Raw genomic sequence first — 21,181 nt, 5'->3', positions numbered from 1 at the left:
AGTAAAATGCAAGTGTGGGCATTTTAGAATTGGAATTGCTGTCAGAAACCTTTGCACCGGAGGTTTGAATTATATTTTTGATATGTTTCCTCTATATCCTACTGTTGAAGGCATAAGGAACAGGCCTTGGAAAGGAGAAAAAGGAAGAAAGATAAACAAAACTAGGTGAACAGAGATTTACTGTTTTAGCAGGAGAGTGGGTGTCTGCAGTCACATTTTTTTCCCACATTCATATTCAGGAAATGTGACATCCAGTTATTTATTGATAGCACACTTCCCATCACATAGTGCAATGGACTGGCTTCATCTGAAAGGGAAGCAACAAGAAACAGAGAGAGAAATGAAATGAGAGAAAAGGCAGAAATAGATGAAGAAACGAGACAGATTCAAAATCCACAATATTCTCTGGCCTGACCTTCTTTCCCCTCATTTCCTTCATTCTATTGCCTCTTACTTCTGCACCAAACCTTCCTTCTCATTGAATCCACATCATTGCAGTGTTGCTATGAATTAGAGATTGACAAGTATGCTCTCAGTGTGGGTGAAATTTCCAAATTCACATCAGCATAGATCAACAACAGAGTCCCACACCCTTGTTTGCCAATACTTATTCAGTGGTATGTTCAATGAGCTGGAAGGGGAACAGCAGAAGGAGCAACAAAAGGATTGGGGTGGGGGAGGTAGCAGCAAATGTAAGCAGCAATGGTAATGGTTGGGGGGGGGTGCGATAGTTGCAATGAGAGTTGTGGGGGCGAAGCAGCAAGAGAGTGGAGACAGTAGCAAAGGGAGTGGCAGGAAAGAGCATGAAGAAGCAGTGAAGGGAGCGGGGGATGTGGCAATGGGAATGGGGTGGTGTGAATCAGCAAACAGAGCAGTAAGAGAGTGGGGCAGTCACAAAGGGGGAACATTGAAGGCGTGGCAGGAGACATCAGGGAAGCGGTGATGGGAGTGGTAGAAGAGAAAAGGGAATCAAAGAATCAGCAGGAAAGTGGGGGAGCAAATGCAAAGCGAGTGGCAAGAGAGCATGAGGCAAGTGGTAAGATGTTGTGCTTTTCCAGCTTCTTCATCCTTCATACATTTTCTAGTGGGAATTGAAGTGAGGCAGCAGTTAACGCCACTATATTTCTATCATCAAACATAATTAACATGCCCTTTCACTCACAAATACCCAACATTAGATGGATTATTTTCTATGTTTCAGGTTAATTAAAAAATATCTACATTACAAGAAGGGCTCTTGTGGTCCAGTGGTATTGTCTCATCCTCTCAGCCCAGAGACCCAGGTTTAAGTCCTACTTGTTCCAAAGACAATAACGTTTTTAGCCAACCTGTTCAGAGATAGCTATATATCACATAAGGGGCTTTTATGGCACAGTGGTAGTGTCACTACAGGTTCAGAAGGTATGGATTCAAATTCCATCCACACACATCAGAATATGCCAGAACAATTGATTAAAAATGACTATATCCAATTTTATACTGCAAACTCCACTACCATGGAACAGCATAGCACAGAGGCATTCAGCCGATCAAGCTTGCATAAATATGACCCACATCAATCTAAAACAAATCAAGCACATTAACTCCTCCACGGACTTCCTGCCTTATGACATAGCCACTGTTAGCCAATCTAATACAACCTTGCCCACACCCCATTAACCACATTTGATATACACACAAAATTTTATATGTTAGTAGAGTGAGTTGTAAATGGTGTCAGAATGCACAGTGTTCTAAATATCAAATCTGTAATTTTAACAAGTAAATGTGATTGGGAATGGAAAGTGGAGGGAATGGGAGTGAGAAGAAATGAGCAATAAAGCACAGACATTATCACAAGTGAATAAACGCCAATTCATTGGCATTGTGTCACTGACGATGAACTAACAAGCTCCCTGTCATAAGCTAATGTTGCTTCTGCTTGGAGAGAGACACTTAAAACTCTCAAAACTGCAGGTCATTTACATTAAGAGAATTTGCAGCAATAAAACCTTTGTAACTGGTTGGGATTCATAGAATCTAAATTCAACTTCACATGAAGATGTTGCCAAAATATACACTAAGTGTTCAATTATTCTGCATAAAGAACAAACATCATTAAAATTTTGTGCTATGGTTCTGGTACAGGAAGTGGTAAAAACAGGAACAAAAATTATAGCACAACTTGCTGGACATTATTACGAAAAGAATCAATTCAGTTAGGTTGTTGCATCCGAAGTAACTTGCAAAAACAATTTGAATTAGAAGAATTTTACAATTAAAGTCGACTATGGGTTCAAAAGTGACCGCTTACCTCCCCTCCTTCACCTAATTCCTATTCATCGGGAATATTTTCAGATCACAGTTCAAATTTACTATGGATATGAATAGTACATCACCTACTTGTGTATTTGTATGTCCTTGGCCCAAACAACTTCAATTGCTTTATCAAATGACCTTACCTCCAATATAAGGTCAGAAGTGGGGATGTTCATTAATGACTGCATAGTGTTCAGCACCATTTGTAACTTTTCACATACTGAAGTAGTCCATGTCTAAGTACAGCAAGACCTGAAAAACATCCAGGCTGGAACTTACAAGTATTATTTGTGCTGTAATAACCTTCTCTAACGAGAGAATCTAGCCCTCACCCCTTGACTCTGAATATCACTACTATAACTGAATCCCGCATGATTAACATCTTGAGAATTACCATTGACTAGAAACTGAACTGGACTACCAGATATATACTGTGGCTAGAAGAACAGGTGAGAGGCTAGGAATCCTGCAGCATGTAACTCACCACCTGACTCCCCAAATGCTTGTCCACTATCTACATGACAAAAGTCAGAAGTGTGATAGAATACTTATCTCGATAAGTTCAGCTCCCACAACACTCAAGAAACTCTATGTAATCCAGAACAAAGTTCACCTGATTGACCACATCAACAGAAGTTCACTCTCTTCAACACTAACACTCAGTAGCAACAGAGTGTTCCATCTACAGGATGCACTGCAGAAATTCACCCTGTTCCTGAACAACATCTTCCAAATCCACAACAATCACCAAGTACTAGGGCAGCAGATCCAAGGGAATACCACTACCTGCAAATCCCCCTTTAAGCTACTCACCATCCTGACTTGGAAATCTACTGCCGTTCCTTGCATTGCTGGAACTCCATCCCTGACAACATTGCAAGTGTACCTACACCAAACAGACCGAAGAGGTTCAATAAGGTAGCTTATCATCACCTTTCGACAGGCAATTAGGGATAGATAATAAATGCTGAGCCAGCCAGTGAAGCCAATGCCCCTGAATGAAAAAAAATATTTCAAAATTAGAATGTGGAATTTCCTTCCATATGAAATGGTTGAGACAAAGAGAAACGTAATTAAGCACAAGGAGAAAAGGAATAGAAAGAAATGATGTAAAGTTGTAAGAGTTTGTATGGAGTGTTAATGTTGGAATAGGTCAGTTGACTGACTAACCCATGCCGTGCTATAAATTTCAATGGAATTCCTCGGAAGATATAGAGGTGCAAATTGAAGAATTAGTTTATTAATTCATTCTACAGCTCCAGGGTAGATAGTTATATATGAAAATACATTATATTTTTGGTGGATGTCTCAAATTCTCTTTTGGCCCTCAGTCTTCAAACACTACAGTCACACTCACAGTTGCACAATACGACCAGCAGTTGAAGATGGAAGTAGCTCCCCATAATATCATTATCTACTTTTCACAAGCCTACATCATCCCTCTTGTCTGAAGCTAGCTTGATTTTGCCACTCAAGAGGACTCACCACTGCTGCAATATCCCAGTATACCCTGGGGTTTCTGATATCAATGTGATCTTCCAAAGGTCTTTGTGAACCTGGTCAAGTATGGCCAGACCAGAGCTGCCCTGCATGGCTTGTGACATTTTGTTGGGACATGACAGACATGGGAAAATAGGTGCTCACTTTGTGGACCAGGACTTGGAGATCCTGGTGTATGTGTAGTGTGGAGGAAGACTGTTCCATCCTCAAGGACTGCTAGAGATGGTTACAAAACCAGTCTGATGGTCACAAAACCACGCTGTTAGGAAGTTCCAGGATTTTGACCTTGTGACTTTGAAGGAATGGCAACATGGCTCCAAGCTAGGATGTAAGGGAACGTGCAGGTTCTCTCAAGCATCAGCTGCCCATTTCCTTCTAGGTTTTGAGATTATGGGTTTGGAAGTTGCTGACAAAGTATCTTTGGTATGTTGCTACAGTGTATTTTTCAATGGTACTCACCATGCATCAGTGGTGATGGGAGTAAATATTGATGGCAGATAATGGGGGGGGGGTCAATCAATGTTTTGTCCATGATGGTGTTAAGTGTCAAGTGTTGTTGGAAAATAAAAAATCATGTAATTTCAGAAGGCTGTTTATTGTGTTTTATGTTTGGAAACTGGTCATCCAATGTATTTATTCAAAATATTATTTCCTTACAATATTTTCAGATTACTGTGCCATGGTTCAACAACTTTTAAATATAAATCACCTTAGTACATACAGCAAGACTTTTTTTTAAACTGATAATGCGTGTCAAAAATTGAAAAGACAAATAAAGGAACTCCCTAATCCTAACACTTCTCAAATATTCACACTCAATATTTCTCCCACTCACATTCATCTGCAAAACAATAATCACCCAATAAAATATCGTACAAATACACACACCAGAAAGACGAAGTGTGAAAACCATCATGTAAATGTTTTGGTGAGATGGATAAACTGGGCATGGATAAGATATTCAAGTCCGTTCTATTTAAACTAAACCTAACTGAAAGAATATCACCAGGATGGAGTCTCACATCTTCAACCAACATCTCTTTTCTCTATTTTGAAATTATTTATCAACCTTGGCCACGAATGATACTGAGAGAGTAAGGCCCCTTAATGATCAACATGATCATCTTTGCATTGAACCTCACGAGATGAGCGAGAAATTAAATAAATATTTTGCATCAGTTTTAGCGTGGAGAAAGAAATGGAGGCTAGAGAATTCAGGGCAATAAATATTAATGCTTTGAAAGCAGTTTGTTTTACTTCAGAGGAAGTATTGGAGGTCTTAGAAAACAAAGTTAGATAAGTCTCCTAGACCTGATCAAGTGTATCCAATGACATTGTGGTAAGTTAGGAAGGAAATTGTGAGGCCCCTAGCAGGAATATTTGTATCAACTATAACCACGGGTGAGATGCCAGAGGATTGGAGGATGGCTAATGTTGCGCCTTTATTTAGGAAGGGTTGTTAGGAGAAGCCCGAGAACTGTAGACTTGTGAGTCTGACATTGGTGGTGGGTAAATTGTTAGAGGTGATTCAGAAAGACAGGATTTACATGCATTTGCAGAGGCAAAGAATGATTAGGGATAGTCAATATGGTTCTTGTGCAAGGGAAATCATGCCTCACAAACTTGATTGAGTTTTTTTTGAAGAAGTAACCAAAAAGATTGATGAGGGTAGACAGTAGATGTTGTTCCCTTGGACTTTAGTAAATCCTTTGATAAAGTTCCACATGGTAGACTAATTGTTGAAGTTAGATCATTTGGGATTCAAGGTGAACTTGCCAAATGGATACAAGAATTGGCTTTACAGTAGGAGACAGAGGGTGATCATGGAGGTTGTTTTCAGACTGGAGGCCTGTGACTAGCAGTATTCCAAAGGACTTAGTTGGTTTGTCATTTTACATAGATGATTTGGATGAGAATATAGGAGGCATAGTTGGTAAGTTTGCAGATGACATCAAAATTGGTGGTATAGTGTATATAGTGAAGAAGGTTATCTAAGATTACAAAGAGATCTTGATCAATTGAGCCAACAGGCTGAAGAATGGCAGTTGCAGTTTAACTTGGATAAATGAGGTAATGCATTTTGGTGAAACAAAAAAGGGGCAGGATTTATACAATTAATGGTAATGATGTTTCAAGTAATTGTATCTTCAAGAGACAAGAGAGAGGACAGCAATTGGTTGGGTTGATTTCTCCTTTTTTTCTGAAAGGACAATTTTCAATTACTAATTTTCCCTCATCTCATCTACAGAATGCATTGCTACCTGCCAGATGGCCATTCTGTATACATTAATCTAGCTGTTTCTTGTAGATGATAAAAGTTCAAACAAAATTCTTTACTTAGAGAGTAGTAAGGGTATGGAATACTTTGCCTGCAACGGTAGTAGATTCGCCAAGTGTAAGTGCGTTTAAGTCTTCATTGGTCAGGCATATGGACACATATGGAATAGTGTAGGTGGGATGGGCTTCAGATTAGTATGACAGGGCAGTGCAACATCGAGGGCCGAAGGGACTGTACTGCGCTGTAATGTTCTATGTTAAAATTGATTCTTTCCTCATGCATTGTGCGCCCTGAGGTTGTCTAGTGGGCACTATAGGATACAATTCACAAACACAGGCTGATTTTTTTTTCCTTTGTTCCCAGCTTAGGGGTACTTCTCCGTTGGGGTGGTACAAATGTTATGAACTGAACCTTTTTAAAGGGGAAATCAACCCCAACCAATTGCTGCGCTCTCTCTTGCCTCTTGGAGATACTGGTTGCTTGAAATGTCATTTTTACCTTTACAGCTTCCTATTTTTTAGTGAGGATTTCTAAATTGACTAGCAGGTGCCTTATCATTTCTGCTCAATGAATTTAATAGATCTATTAATCAAATAGAGTTCAGGTCAGACTCAACTCTGCCCTATCAGCCCTATCTGTTAGTTTGCAGCAAGATGACACAGCTACAAACAACTCTAAGACTTCTTTGAAATGAGAGCGAAATTACCAGGACACTGTCACATCATAAAAGGTGTCGTGCTGTTGTCCATCAAATACAGACATGAACAAAAAGAAAAAAGGTAAATAAATCAGAACAGAATTTCTCCAAAAGAGATTCTGTGAAGGTTTCTCTTGTATCTAAGTGAGTTGATCTAGGATCTAGGATTAAATCTAGGATTGTCATTCAGCTGCAACCGGTGCAGCTGGAGTAGCAGAAGAAAGTAGAATGGTCTCAGCAGACTTCAGTGAAATGATGGATTTGGAAATAACTGGAGAATGTTTCCAGAACTGGCCAACCTAGTGACCTTATTCATGTGTAGAGGCCATGTGGGTGCAGTAGAAGATGAATTGCATCAGTTAAATCTTAACTCAAAAATAAGTTACCATCTTCAGTAAGAGATATCTGTCAAACGGGGGACTGCAGCATACAGAAGGGAACCAAGAGAGAAATACCTACTTGACTTTTCCCTCACCAACCCACCTGTCCCTGAGGCATCTGTTCATGATACTGTTGGTAAGAATAACCTTCATTTGTCGAATTAAAATTTTGTCTGCACACTGACGACACATCCTCAATGTGTAGTGCAGGACAAACAGCACACAAAATGGGATAGATTCAAAACAAATCTAGCCACTCAAACCTAGTCATCCATTAGGCATTGTGGGCCCTCAGCAACAGAATTTTATTCAACTAGTCAGTAATCTTACGGCCCAGCATATCCTTCAGTGAGCCATTAGCATCAAGCCAGGGAATCAAACCTGTTTCAGAGGAGTGTAAGAAAACATGTCAAGAGCAGCTCAAGTCATACCTAAAAATGAAGTGCCAATCTGGTGAAGCTATAAAACTGGATAACATATGGAAGATGATCATATGACCAACCCATCAGTTCAAAACTCTGCAGTTCTGCCACATCCACAAATAGTGAGACAATCAAATAATGAACTTGGAAAGAATGTTCAGCAGAGAGTGGCAAATGAAATTCAATCATGAAAAGTGAGAGGTGATGCATTTTGGGAGAGCTAACAATGCAAGGGTTACAATTGACAGTAGTACCCTAGGAAGTAAAGGATCATGGGAACCTTGGTGTGCATGGAGCATATCTAGTAGCCACACTGTAGGAAGGACATAATTGTGCTGCAATGTGCTAATTCAGAGGAGATGCCAGACTGGAGCAATTCAGCTATGAAAAGATAGGCTGGGGTTGTTTCCCTTAAAGCAGAACAACCAACTTCAATGGTCTTATCAATGACCCTCCCTCCATCATGAGGTCAGAGGTAGGGATGGTTGCTGATGACTCCACAAACTTTCAGCACCTTTCTCAATCCCTCTGATTCTAAAGCAGTCTTTACTGATGTGCAGCAAGACCAAGATAACATTCAGTTTTGTCTCATTGGTGGCAAATAACATTTATGCCACACAAGTGCCAGGCAATGTCCATCTCCAACAGAAAAAAAATCTAACCATATCTGCATAACAATCAATGGGATTACCATTAATGTATATTCCACCATAAACATTCAGGGCATTACCACTAATCAGAAACTGAACTAGACCTCACTGCATGAATATGGAGTACAGGAGGAAGTTAGGGGTTGGGAATTTCTACAGTGATTAGCTCTCGCTTTACTGCCACATGCCTGTCCACCATCTACAAGGCACAAGTTAGGATTGTGAAGGAACATGATTCTTTGGATCAGTACAAATCCAACAAAGCTCCAAAATGACACCAAATAAGACATTGGTGGGCACTCCAGTTGCTACCATGATATCAACAAACTATATTTCTCTAGTACTTCCATTATAATGAAAACCCCAAAATACTTCACAGGAACATTACAAAACAAGGTATGACCTCATGCCACAAGAGACATTCAGTCAGATAACCAAAAGCGGAGTCAAAGCGATCGGTTTCAGGAAATGTCTCGAAGAAGAAAAGCATGTAGAGAGTGGAGAAGTTTAGGTAAGGAAATTCCAGACATTGGGACTTAGACAACTGAATGCTTGATCATCAATGGTGGTGCAATTATAATGTGAAATACGTAAACTCAGAATACAGGATTGTAGATATCCTTAAAGGCTTGAGAGATTGGGGGTGAATACAGAGATAGGAAAAGGACAAGGCCATGGAGTGATTTCAAAACAAGGATAAGAATTTTAAGATCAAGACATTGCTTGATTGGGAGCCAACACAGAGGTGACAGGGGAATGGACCTTGCTGTGAGTTAAGGCATAAGTAGCTGTTTTGATAAACTGAACATTGCACAGTGCGGCAACAATGCATGCCACCTACGCCTCTTTTCGTAGCACTTCCATCTTGTGGCCCTCTACTAGAAGGGTAGGAGAGACAAGGAAACATGCAAGTCCCAAGCCACATACCATCCTGACACAGAATTAAATCATCACTCTTTCTCTGCAGCTATGTTAAAGCCTGGAACTCCCTCTTTAACCGCTCTCTGGACATACATATATGACACAGCAATTTAAGAAGCAGCTCAACTTTTCAAAAGTAATTAGAATGGACAACAAATATTGGCCTTCTTGGGTGATTCCTATTGCAATAGGAATGCAATATGCAATGACTATAGAAATAACCTAGAAGTTAGATCATGTCCCATCATGCTCAATAGTGGAAATGAATTCAAATAGTGTAGTTATTGTTGGCTGATATCAATAATTAATAACCAAGAAACCCGAATAGTCAATCAAATGTCTCAGAGAAGACAGACTGCCACTCTATTGGCCAAGTCCCATAAATGAATTGCCTGTCGTCTTCTATGCAGTGGCCCACACCAACCTGTAAATTAGTGGAAATACTGTTTCCTGGTTCCAATGATCCAGTCACAGCCAGAGAATCATCTGAAATGGAATCTCTCAGAATACCAACCATCATCTCTGGAGTACCCAAAAAATTTATCTCTGGTCTCCTTTTTTCTCATCCACAAGTTGACAGTGGCAAAGATAATCTTAAAACATATTGTCAGATTCCAAACATGCACTGATGATAGCTACTTCTTGTGGCCTCTCTAGTGTCTCTGATTTTTTACACTACTTGTCCAGTATTCACACTAGATGAGCAAAAATTACAGTCTTTCTATTGGGATGACCCCGTCTTAGGGATTATGTTTTGAGGTCAGTGTCAATTGAACAATGCTAGCTGCGTGTTACACTCTAACTTCCTTCAGCATTTCTATAAGCATTCACACTTGACGGCGTCATGTTGAAATATCCATAAATGGTGCAAAGTTTTCTGCAACACTGTTGCATTATTACAAGAACTCTCTGAACAGTTCAAGATTCTGTCCCTCCTTAACCAATCAGATTGAAAGAATCCTGATTGTGACGTGCAGAGTTTGAATCAATTCCACAATTAATTCAATGCTGTATTATCTACAAAAAGGAAATCCAGAGGAAAGAAATTGTGGGATTGAGACAGAGGGAGAGGGAAAGAGGAAAGAAACAAAATTAGATTTTATAAACCACAACAATAATTTGATTTTGAAGGAATGAGAGTCCGTAGCTAAAAAAGTTAAACTTCAATGCCAGAGAGGTTGTTCGAGAGTAAATAAGACTTAAAAATGATAATTGACTATCCACAACATGAATAATTAACTGGGGGAGAGTGGACCTCAATGAGACCAGAACAGAGCAGGACCAAATATCCTGGAGCCAAAGACTGGAGGGAAAAATGGTGACTGGACAAAGCACCACCTTCGAGGAACAGGTAGTTCAGATACAGTCAAAGAATATTCATTCAAAAGGGAGAAGCAGGCCAAACAAATCCAAAGCTCCTGAAGCAAAAGGAAATAGAAACTAAAGTGGCTTATGACTTGTGTCAATCAAGAACCAACCAGAAAACAAAATGTTTAGAAGAGAGGTGAGAAAACAAACTTGACAACAAAAGAAAAACAGGCAGCTGACATTAAAGGGAATCTAAAAGTCTTCTACAGGCACATAATACAGGTAAAAGGACAACTTTGTCAGATTAGGGACCAAAAGGGAGATTTGCACATGGACACAAAGGCATAGATTAGGTATTAAATTAATATTTTCCACACTTTACACAGGCCATGAAAACAGAGGAGAAAATCCAGGCACTGGGTTAAAAAGTGATATGGTGATAGTATTGGAGAAGCCATTGGTACTAACAGTAGACAAGGCACCTGCACAGATGAGATGCAGGATATTGAAGGAAGGGAGATGGAAATTGCAGAACCTCAGGTTATAATCTTTCAGTCTTCCCAGGATTTGGAGGTGATGCTGGAGGACTGGAGAATTGTAAAGGTTACATTCTTGTTCAAAAAAAGGAAACTTTTAAGAATAAGCCCAGCAATTGCAGACTAGTCAGTCAGTCAGTCAGTATAAAGTTGGCAGTGAGGGAACAATAATTTGAGATAGAATTAATAATGACATGGTCAAATGTGGGTTATTAGGGAATGCCGGCATGGATTGATTAAAGGAAACTCACTTGCTGGAGTACTTTAGGAGAGGTAACTGAGAGGGTAATGCTGTTGATGTGGTGTATGCGGAAGTGACAAAAGTTTGAATTCAAGGAATAAAGGCAATGTGAATACAACATTGTTTCCTGACTCTGCCAGAGTAATGGTTAATAGACATATTTCAGGCTGGAGGAAAGTTTGCAGAGAGGTCCCACAGGAATTAGTACTGGCATCCTTGCTTTTCAGATTTATATCATATTTACTGTTAGGAGGACAGTACAGAATTTTAAAAGAACATTGACAATTCAGAGAGTGGGCAGACAGGGAGCACATGAAGTTCAATGTGGAGAAGTGTGAGGTGATGTACAAAATAAATAACTACTATAAAAGTGTGAGTAGGAGCACAGGGACAGAGAAGAGGTGGTGGAGAGCATGGTCAATAAGGCATTGAGTACCCTGTGCTTTAATAATAGTGCCTAGAGTTAAGAGAAGTTATCCTTAGCTTGTGTAAAGCACTAATTAGATCTCAGCTGGAACATTGTGTACAGTTCTGTGAACCACACTTTAGGAAAGATATGAATACATTGGATAGAATAGAGAAGAGGCTTATGACAGTAGATCCAAGGATGAAAAAATCCTCAGTCATGAAGATAGATTGAAGACACTGCGACAGTTTCTCTTGGACAGAAGCATATAGGAGATTTGATGGATGTTTTCAAGGCTGTACAGGACATTAGTTAGGCCACTTTTGGAACAGTGTGTGCAATTCTGGTCTCCTTCCAATCAGAAGAATGTTATGAAACTTGAAAGAGTTCAGAAAAGATCAACAGGGATGTTGCCAGGGTTGGAGGATTTGAGCTATAGAGAGAGGCTGAATAGACTGGGGCTGTTTTTCCTGAAGTGTCGGAGGCTGAGGGGTGACCTTATAGAGATAATATTCAGGGTTATAGGGAAAGAGCAGGTGAATGGCATTAAATCATGATGCCCATCTGAGACAAATAGGTTACCTCTGCACTGTAATAGTTCTGTGATTCTATTCCTGCACTCTCCTGTTCATTGTTCCATCATTCATCATCTATAAGTTTAAGTTTATTCAGATAAACTTTAAGAAACACTGAAACACAGACAGAAGCCACTAGGCCCAACAAGTTCAATATTTGTCGAGAATGAGTTATTCAACCTAATCCCACTTTCCAATTCTCGATTCATAAATTGCTTTCCAAGTATTTAATTTACATGGGAGGAGGTCGTCTGACTATCACTCCACCATACAGGGCATTCCAGTTTATTCCTGGCAAAGTACTTTTTTCTTTAAAATTTTATGCACGACAGTTTTGCCACTCTACAAAGAGTGTCTTTATTGTAGAGACTCTGCCTTTTTAAAAACTGGTCATAACTCCCACCAACGTCATGTTGTGGATTGAAAGAAAGTGAACTTTATTTCACATTATTTAATGACAATTTGAACTATTATGCAATTGACTTGAATAAAGTTTATAGCACTTTTTTCTTAAAAAAAGCAAAAACTCAGTTTTTTTGTAGAAAAAACATGTCAGGGAATAACACATATAATGCTGTGTTATAACAGCATCTTTATGAAAGCAACTTTTTTTTTTAAAACTCCTGCATAAGGCTTTTTCATCATTAAAAAATACCTAACAGTGTTCAGACATCCTACCTGTGGAAATGTTGGAGGAGGAGGAGGACCAGGTGGTGGAGGAGGCGGCGGCATCTCCTGGATTCAATGTGTGCACTGGTTAACTTTTCAAAATCCTAAAAGATAAAAAAAGTTATATTCCAGAGGTCCACTTTAATAAGTTTAAAAACAAACAATCTAAGTATATGAACAAACATGCAAATCAATAAATAAGTGGAAATCTCAAAATCACTGGACAGTTTCACCTATAGGAACATTTCTCCATTTTCCACCCAGATATATACCAGCATTACAGATTGATTATGTAACACAGAAACAAACAACTTAATTCCTAAAAAGGATGTAAAAATTGGATGGTTTCTATAATGGTGCCCGATCTGCCATGCCGACATTTGGTGCAAACTTGGAAACCTGCCCAATAATCTCTACACTATGTTATACATTTCCTAGAGGGCATAGGTTTAGGGTGAGAGGGGAAAGATATAAAAGAGACCACGGTAAAACTTTTTCCACACAGAGGGTGGTATGTGTATGGAATGAGCTGCCAGAGGAAGTGGTGGAGGCTGGTACAATTGCAACATTTAAGAGGCATTTGGATGGGTATATGAATAGGAAGGGTTTGGAGGGATATGGGCCGGGTGCTGGCAGGTGGGACTAGATTGGGTTGGGATATCTGGTCGGCATGGACGGGTTGGATCGAAGGGTCTGTTTCCATGCTGTACATCTCTATGACTCTATTCCAAGTTACTATGTTTGAAAGGTAATGATGATTTAACATGAAGTGAATCGAAATCTCAAGGAAGGTATTTTAAAATATTAAGTTTCTCTCATCAGAACATTGCTTATTATTTCACGTTAGACCTGCTTTATGTTTGAATCCATAAAGCATCTAGCTAGTTACCATACCCACCCAACTTGCTGAAGTAAGAATGGCACAGACTAGAGTGAGAAAAATCAGGAAATGCAAATAGAGGTAAACTACTTTGTCTCATTTTAGCATATTTCTGGAATTCTCTTGGGAGCTGCTTGTAAAGGCAGCTAAGTGGTATGTTGTCAATACAACATTAGTAGCAAAATAAGTCACACTCTCCTACAATTATACTACAGCTCTTGAAAATAGAGATGGCAGAGAACTCTTCTCTACTTATCCAGAAACACATACACAGATATCCTTTTTCTTTAAAATCAGTTAATAATATAAAACTATGAGCTATATCATTAAGTTAAAAAAAAGTTTATAGAAACTCAATATTTAACAAATCTAAAATGTAATAATTCACTGGGGTATAATTGACAAGACCAAATGCTATAGAGCCTTGAATGCATCATCTATTTCACCCATAATCTCACAGAGTTCTACTGCCTGCAATCTTCCATGATACTTGCTAAATATCAACGAGTGATAAGTTTGAAACATGGTACATCTGCATCATGAGCTACAGCTTAAATTTAGCTTGTATTTTGAATTAAAGCTTTTGCAGGAATATAATCAGATATAAATTGATATCAAGACAAAGAAGGAAGCTTTAGGGCAGGTGACCAAATTACTGGACAAAGTGGTAGATTTTATGGAGCGTGTTCTGGATGGAAATTGAAGCAGAGAGCTTTAGGGAGAGAATTCCAAATTTTAAGCCAACACTGTTGAAAATGAAGTTGTCAAAGATTCGCAAAGGAGCATTAGTCTGGATTTACAGGTTACTAGTTCAATGACACTCCCATCACTGAACAATCAGTTCTTCCAAGTTTGCACAAGAACCTCATATTACACTACAAAGTAATATAAACATGAAGGTTGTAAACAATTTAAGAGTACTGGTGTCAGGTGTGTGTCTGAAATCTTTTACAATAATTTTCCAACATGTTTTAAAATATTATTAATTATTTTAATACATTACTTTGCTCTACTATCAAATGCAGCAGGTTTTCATCAGCTTCCATTTTACTTTGAATTGTCATTACATCTTAACCATAAGAATTATAGGTAAATGATGAGATATTACCTGTACTTAAGACTGACTTACAAAGAGAAAAGATGTAAACAAGAATTCCCAGTCTATTTCAAAGCAAAAGTGCTTCAGAAAGGTTAATCAGGCAGCAAACCAATATGGATACTGCCTTACCAACAGTAAGACTCTGCTGGTGGTGTACTGCAAGGATCTGTGTTGGATCAGCAAGGATCCACTGCTGTTTGTCATTTTTATCAATGACCTGGATGAAGGCTTAGAAGGATGGGTTAGTAAATTTGCAGATGACAGTAAGGTTGGTATAATTGTGGATAGTGCTGAAGGATGTTGTAGGTTACAGAGGGACATAGATAAGCTGCAGAGCTGGGCTGAGAGATAGCAAATGGAGTTTAATGCAGAAAAATGTGAGGGGATTCATTTTGGAAGGAGTAACAGGAAGTACTGGGCAAATGGTAGTGATTCTTGGTAGTGTAAATGAGCACAGAGATCTTGGTGTCCATGAACATAGATCCCTCAAAGTTGCCACCCAGGTTGATAGGGCTGTTAAGAAGGCATACGGTGTGTCAGCTTTTATTAGTAGAGGGATTGAGTTTTGGAACCACGAGGTCATGCTGTAGCTGTACAAACCTCTGGTGCGGCTGCTCTTTGAGTATTGTGTGCAGTTCTGGTCACCGCATTATAGGAATGATGTGGAATCTTTGGAAAGGGTTCAGACGAGATTTACTAGGATATTGCCTGGTATGGAGGGAAGGTCTTATGAGAAAAGGTTGAGGGACTTGAGGCTGTTTTTGTTAGAGAGAAGAAGGTTGAGAGGTGATTTAATTGAGACACGTAAGATAATCAGAATGTTAGATTAGGTGGACAGTGACAGCCATTTTCCTTGGATGGTGACGGCTAGCACAAGGGGGCATAGTTTCAAATTGAAGGGTGATGGATATAGGGCAGATGTCAGAGGTAGTTTCTTTACTCAGAGAGTAGTAGGGGCGTGGAATTCACTACCTGCAACAGTTGTAGACTCGCCAACTTTAAGGGCATTTAAATGGTCATTGGATAGGCATATGGATGAGAATGAAACAGTGTAAGTTAGATGGGCTTCAACTTGGTTTCACAGGATGGCACAACATCGAGGACCGAAGAGCCTGTACTATGTAGTAATGTTCTATGTTCGAAAGGCAACAAATTTCAGAAATGATTTTGACAGTTTCCTAAGAACAATATCTTTTAGAAGAAGTTGAATTTAATAATGAGTAACCAAATAGATTTGGATAATAAACAACAGTTGGGCACAACAGGAAATAATGGCAATCATAGCCTTTAGGAAGAGAAAGAAGAGTCATAAACCAAGATTTTAAGCAAGGGAAACTTAAGAAATGGGAAGAATTCTGTCTATGTGGAGATCAGCAAAGCATTCAACAAAGTTCCGCATGATAGACTGGTTTGTAAGATTAAATCACATTGGATCCAGGGGGAGCTAGCCAATCAGATATAAAATTGACTTTACGGTTGGAGACAGAGGGTGCTGGTTGTTTTTCAGACCAGAGGCCTGCTACCAGCAGTGTGCCACAAGGATCGGTGCTGGGTCAACTGTTTTTTGTCATTTATATTAAATGATTTTAGTGTGAATACAGGAGATATGGTTATGGTTAGTAAGTTTGCAGTTGATACCAAAATAGGTGGTGTAGTGGTCAGTGAATGTTATCTTCTTGTCCAGGTGGGTGGGGGTGGTGGAAATCTATATTCTGTTGAGTAGTTGGATTGATACGCAAACTGAGGGGAGGGGGTAGCAGAGTCTTAATATGCCACATCATGAGCCTCTTTAAGCACTTTATGATAGTGGGTGAAAGCGCAACAGGGCAGTAGTCTTTGAAACAGGATGCTGAAGACTTCTTTGGCACGGGGATGATGATAGCGGCTTTGAAGCATGTTGGAATTGTGGCGCAGCTCAGGGAGATGTTGAACATGTCCGTGAGAATATCTGCCAGTACATCAGAGCATTCTCTGAGCACTCTGCCAGGGATGTTACTTGGTCCAGCAGCCTTACATGAGTTGACTCTGCATAGTGTTTTCCTCACGTCAGCCATGGTCAGACACAGCACATCTGTATGCTGGGATGAGCGTAACAGAGATGTGGCCTGAGGAGCCGAGGTGGGGTCGGGGCTCTGACCTGTATGTGTTGGGGATGTCTGTGTAAGCCAGATTCAGCATGTTCTCCCCTCTCGTCGCAAAGTCCACATGCTGATGGAATTTAGGGAGCACAGTCTTGAGATTCGCATGGTTGAAATCTCCAGCAACAATAAACAGACCGTCACGATGTGCGTTCTGCAGTCCACTGATAGTCCCATACAGTTCAGAGTGCTTCCTTAGCAATTGTACTGGGAAAAATGTACACCCCATCTAGAAGGGTAGCAGTGAATTCCCGTGTCAAATAAAATGGTGTGCATCTTTCGGCCACTTTTGGATTACTCTGTATAATTCTGGTTGTTCTTCTGTAGGAAGGACATCGTTAAACTTGAGATGGTGCAGAAAATTATTTATTGGGATGTGCCAAGACTGGAGGGTTTAAGTTATCGGAGAGGCTGAATAGGCTAAGACTTCTTTCCCTGGAGCATCAAAGACTGAGGGGTGACCTTGTCGAGGTTTATAAAGTCATGAGGTGCATGGATAGAGTGAATAGCCCAGGTCTTTTGCCTAGTGTGTGGGAGTCCAAAACTAGAGTGCATAGGTTTAAGGTGAGACGTGAAAGATTTAAGCAACGACCTGAGGGGCAACCTTTTCCACACAGAGGATGGTGTGTGTATGGAAAGAGCTACCAAATGAAATGGTGGAGGCAGGTACAATTACTACATTTAAAACACATCTGGATGGGTATATCAAGAGGAAGAGTTTAGAGGGATATGAACCAAATGCTGGCAAACAGGACTAGGTCCGATTAGGATGTCTGGTCGGTGGGAGTGAGTTGGACCGCAGGGTCTTTTTCCGTTCTTTATGACTTTATATTAAAACTATGATAAACTATTAATCTATAACAAACCCCTCAAGCAGGTATTTGGGAAAAATTAAAAAGATGAAATCCCCTAATATGAAATGCTCAACTTGTGAGTTAAGCAACCAAGGTCAATAAAGTAGCAGTATTTAAGTAAAGGGAAAGGCTTACAAAGATGTAATGAGAAAAAGACTGGGGGATATAATGTAATAAAGAGATACAAAAAAGGAAGAACAATTCTTTGAAAGATTATCAAAACTGACAGAGTGTGTGTTTAAAAACTTACATACAAACAAGGACCAACAGGCCACTCGTCCTACCATTCAATAAAATCACAGCCGATTGGATATAACCGCAAATCAATATTCCCTCACACCCTGATAACCATTCACTCCCTTGCTTACTAAGAATCTATCTACCTACCTCTGCTTCCACCACTGTTACAAAAACAGGGTAAAGCAGGATTCCAAAGACTTAAAAACATCTAAAGAAAAAATTCACTTCATTTCTGTTTAAAGTGGGCAACTCCTAAAATATTTACAGCGGGCATACTTCCAGATTTTCCAAATGTGGAACTTTTTCTCCACATTTAACTGATCAAGAACACTCAGGATTTTTACAGGTTTCAATCATCACCTCTTATTTTTCTAAACTGTAGCATGTTCAGCTTTTCTTTTAAAGACAACCCACCCATTCCAGATATTAGTTTAGTAATTCTTTCCTGAAATACACCAAATGCCTTTACGTCCTTCATTAACTGAAGTGACAAATATTTTACACAGTACAACAGATACAATCTCACCAGTGCCATGCATAACTGAAACATAATTTCTCTAAATTTTGCATTAACTTTCCCTCCAAATATATAATATTCTATTAGCTTTCCAAATTAATTATTGTATCTGTATTGTGATTTTGCAGGTAGAAACGTTGATTTCTCTGAATCTTAGAATTCTACAATATCTCAGCAGAAATAATATGCTCTTTTATTCTTCCTGTCAAATTAAAAAATTTTACATTTCCCACAAGATACGCTATTTGCTAGATCCTTGCTCATTCACTTAACCTATTTGTATCCCTTTATATGCTCCTTGTGTCCTCTCCACAATTCACTTTTGTAAATACTTGTTTGTCTCTAACAAATTTGGCAACCATGCATTTGTCCAAGTCATTTACATAAATTTTAACAGTGGAGGTCCCAGAATTTATCCGTCTGGTACACTACTCATTATATCTTGCCAACCTAAAAAAGATTCATTTATTCCAACTCTATGTTGGCCAGCCAATCTTCTATTCATGCCAATGCTACCCCCACACCATGTGCTTTCATTTAACACAACAATCTTTGTTGTAGCACTTAATCAAAAGCCTTCTTGAAATCTTTGTGCAGTATGCTGACTAGCTCTTCTTTAACCAGATCACATGCTACTTCCTTAAAGAGTTCCAATAGATTGGAAACATGATTTCCCTTTCTTAAAACCACATTGACTCTGCTGGATGACCTTGAACTTTTACAAATGTCTTTGCTGTCACTTCTTTATTAACCTTATAACATATTCCCTCTGATTGATGTTAAGCTAATGGGCCTCTAATTTCCTGCTTTTGGTCTTTCTTCCTTTTTGAATAAAGGAGTTATGTTGCAATCTTCCAATCGAGTGGGACCTAGCCTAAGCCAAGGGAATTTTGGAAAATTAAAACCAGCGCATCAACTATCTCAATAACCACTTCTTTTAAGACCCCAAGGTGAAATTTAGTAGGACCCCCAATTGTTATTCCTCAGCTCCGACTTACTCAGTACCACTACTCTGCTGATTATAATTTTCTTGAGATCTACCCCTTCCTTCCTGATTTATCACTGCTTCCAAGGTGGCATGCTTTCCTTTATTGGTCAAAGCATTGAATATAGGAGTTGGGAGATCATGTTGTGGCTGTACATGACTTTAGTTAGGCCACTTTTAGAATACTGTGTGCAATTCTGGTCTCCTTCCTATCAGAAGGATATTGTGAAACTTGAAAGGGTTCAGAAAACATTTACAAGGATATTGCCAGGATTGGAGGATTTGAGCTATAGGGAGAGGCTAAATAGGCTGGGGCTGTTTTCCCTGGGGTGTTGGAGGCGGAGAGGTTACCTAATAGAGGTGTATAAAATCATAAGGGGCATGGATAGGGTAAATAGGCAAGATCTTTTCCCTGGTGTGGGGGAGTCCAGAACTAGAGGACATAGGTTTAGGGCGAGAGGAGAAAGATATAAAAGAGACCTAAGGGGCAACTTTTTCGACACAGAGGGTGGTGTGTGTATGGAATGAACTGCCAGAGGAAGTGGTGGAAGCTGGTACAATTACAGTATTTAAAAGGCATCTAGATGGGAATATGAAGAGGAAGGGTTTAAAGGGATATGGGCCAAGTGCTGACAAATGGGACAAGATTAGATTAGGATACCTGGTTGGCATGGAAGGGTCTGTTTTCGTGCTGGGTATTTCTATGACTCTATGTTGCTTGCATCCTGTATAGTGAAGTCTGATGCAAAATATCATTCAATTCATCTGCCAATTCCATATTTTCCATTGTATAATTTCCAGTCTTACATTATATTGGACCAACACTGACTTTTCTTCTTCGAATCCTTCCAGAATGTCTTGCTATCTATTTCTATGTTTCTGGCTAGCTTTCTCTTGTTCTTTAATTTTTCCTCTTTATTGCTTTCTTTGTAATTCTTTTGAGCTTTTTATGGTCAGTCCAATATTCTGACCTGATACCTATCTTTGCGTTATGATGTACCTTCTCTTTACTTTAACACAACATTTTACTTAACACTTAAGCACAAATGGTAGGTCCACTCCTTGGGATTTTTCTTACTTGTTGGAATGCATCCATTCTGTACATTCTGAAATATTCTCTTAAATTTCTGCCACAGTTTCTTTATTGAAGTCTTTCAACTTAATTTGCCAATTCACTTTAGCAGCTCTGCTTTTGGGCTCTCATTTATTTAGATTTTAAAGCAATGTAGTCTCTGACCCACTTCTGTCTTCCTCAAACTGAATATAAAATTAATTTAGAATATTATTGCTATTACTTTGGAGCATCTTCACTACAATATCGTGAGAAAATCCTAGAGACTCTACAGACAGATAGCCTCTTTCTCTGTAATAGATTAGAGACCGATTTCAATTGATTCCAATGAATCTATCTCTTGTAGACTGCCAGCCTTGAGGTCCTCACCTCACCTACTCTTCTCAGTGATGCTTGTTGCAGTGCTGTCATGTTTTATTTGCTCCTTTAGGTGCCATTATCTGCCTGTCTGGGGTCCTCCCCCCCACCCCCTCCAGGGCAACTACTGATAGTCAACAAACACCCAAACAGCAAGA

General features: G+C 39.4%; 1 protein-coding gene across 3 annotated transcripts in view; it reads right to left on the bottom strand.

Annotated features, from left to right (window-relative positions):
• The window catches only part of wipf1b (WAS/WASL interacting protein family, member 1b), a 127,893-nt gene that overhangs the window by 18,983 nt on the left and 87,729 nt on the right, over positions 1 to 21,181 (bottom strand). For 2 of the 3 annotated variants that reach the window (XM_043693581.2, XM_043693582.2), the window contains exon 2: positions 12,891 to 12,985. In XM_043693581.2, coding sequence (XP_043549516.1) covers positions 12,891 to 12,944 — 54 coding nt within the window. In that variant the 5' untranslated portion in view covers positions 12,945 to 12,985. Of the gene's footprint in view, positions 1 to 2,441; positions 2,551 to 12,890; positions 12,986 to 21,181 lie in introns of those variants that run through there. The other variant, XM_087989002.1, reaches the window with a different exon arrangement.

The sequence above is a fragment of the Chiloscyllium plagiosum genome, unplaced genomic scaffold, assembly GCF_037043375.1.
Source record: "Chiloscyllium plagiosum isolate Xiang-an unplaced genomic scaffold, Cpla_swu_hap1 HiC_scaffold_7, whole genome shotgun sequence".
Taxonomy (NCBI): Eukaryota; Metazoa; Chordata; class Chondrichthyes; order Orectolobiformes; family Hemiscylliidae; genus Chiloscyllium; species Chiloscyllium plagiosum.
Note: the sequence above shows the minus strand (reverse complement) of the source record. Positions and strands in the feature narration are given on the sequence as shown.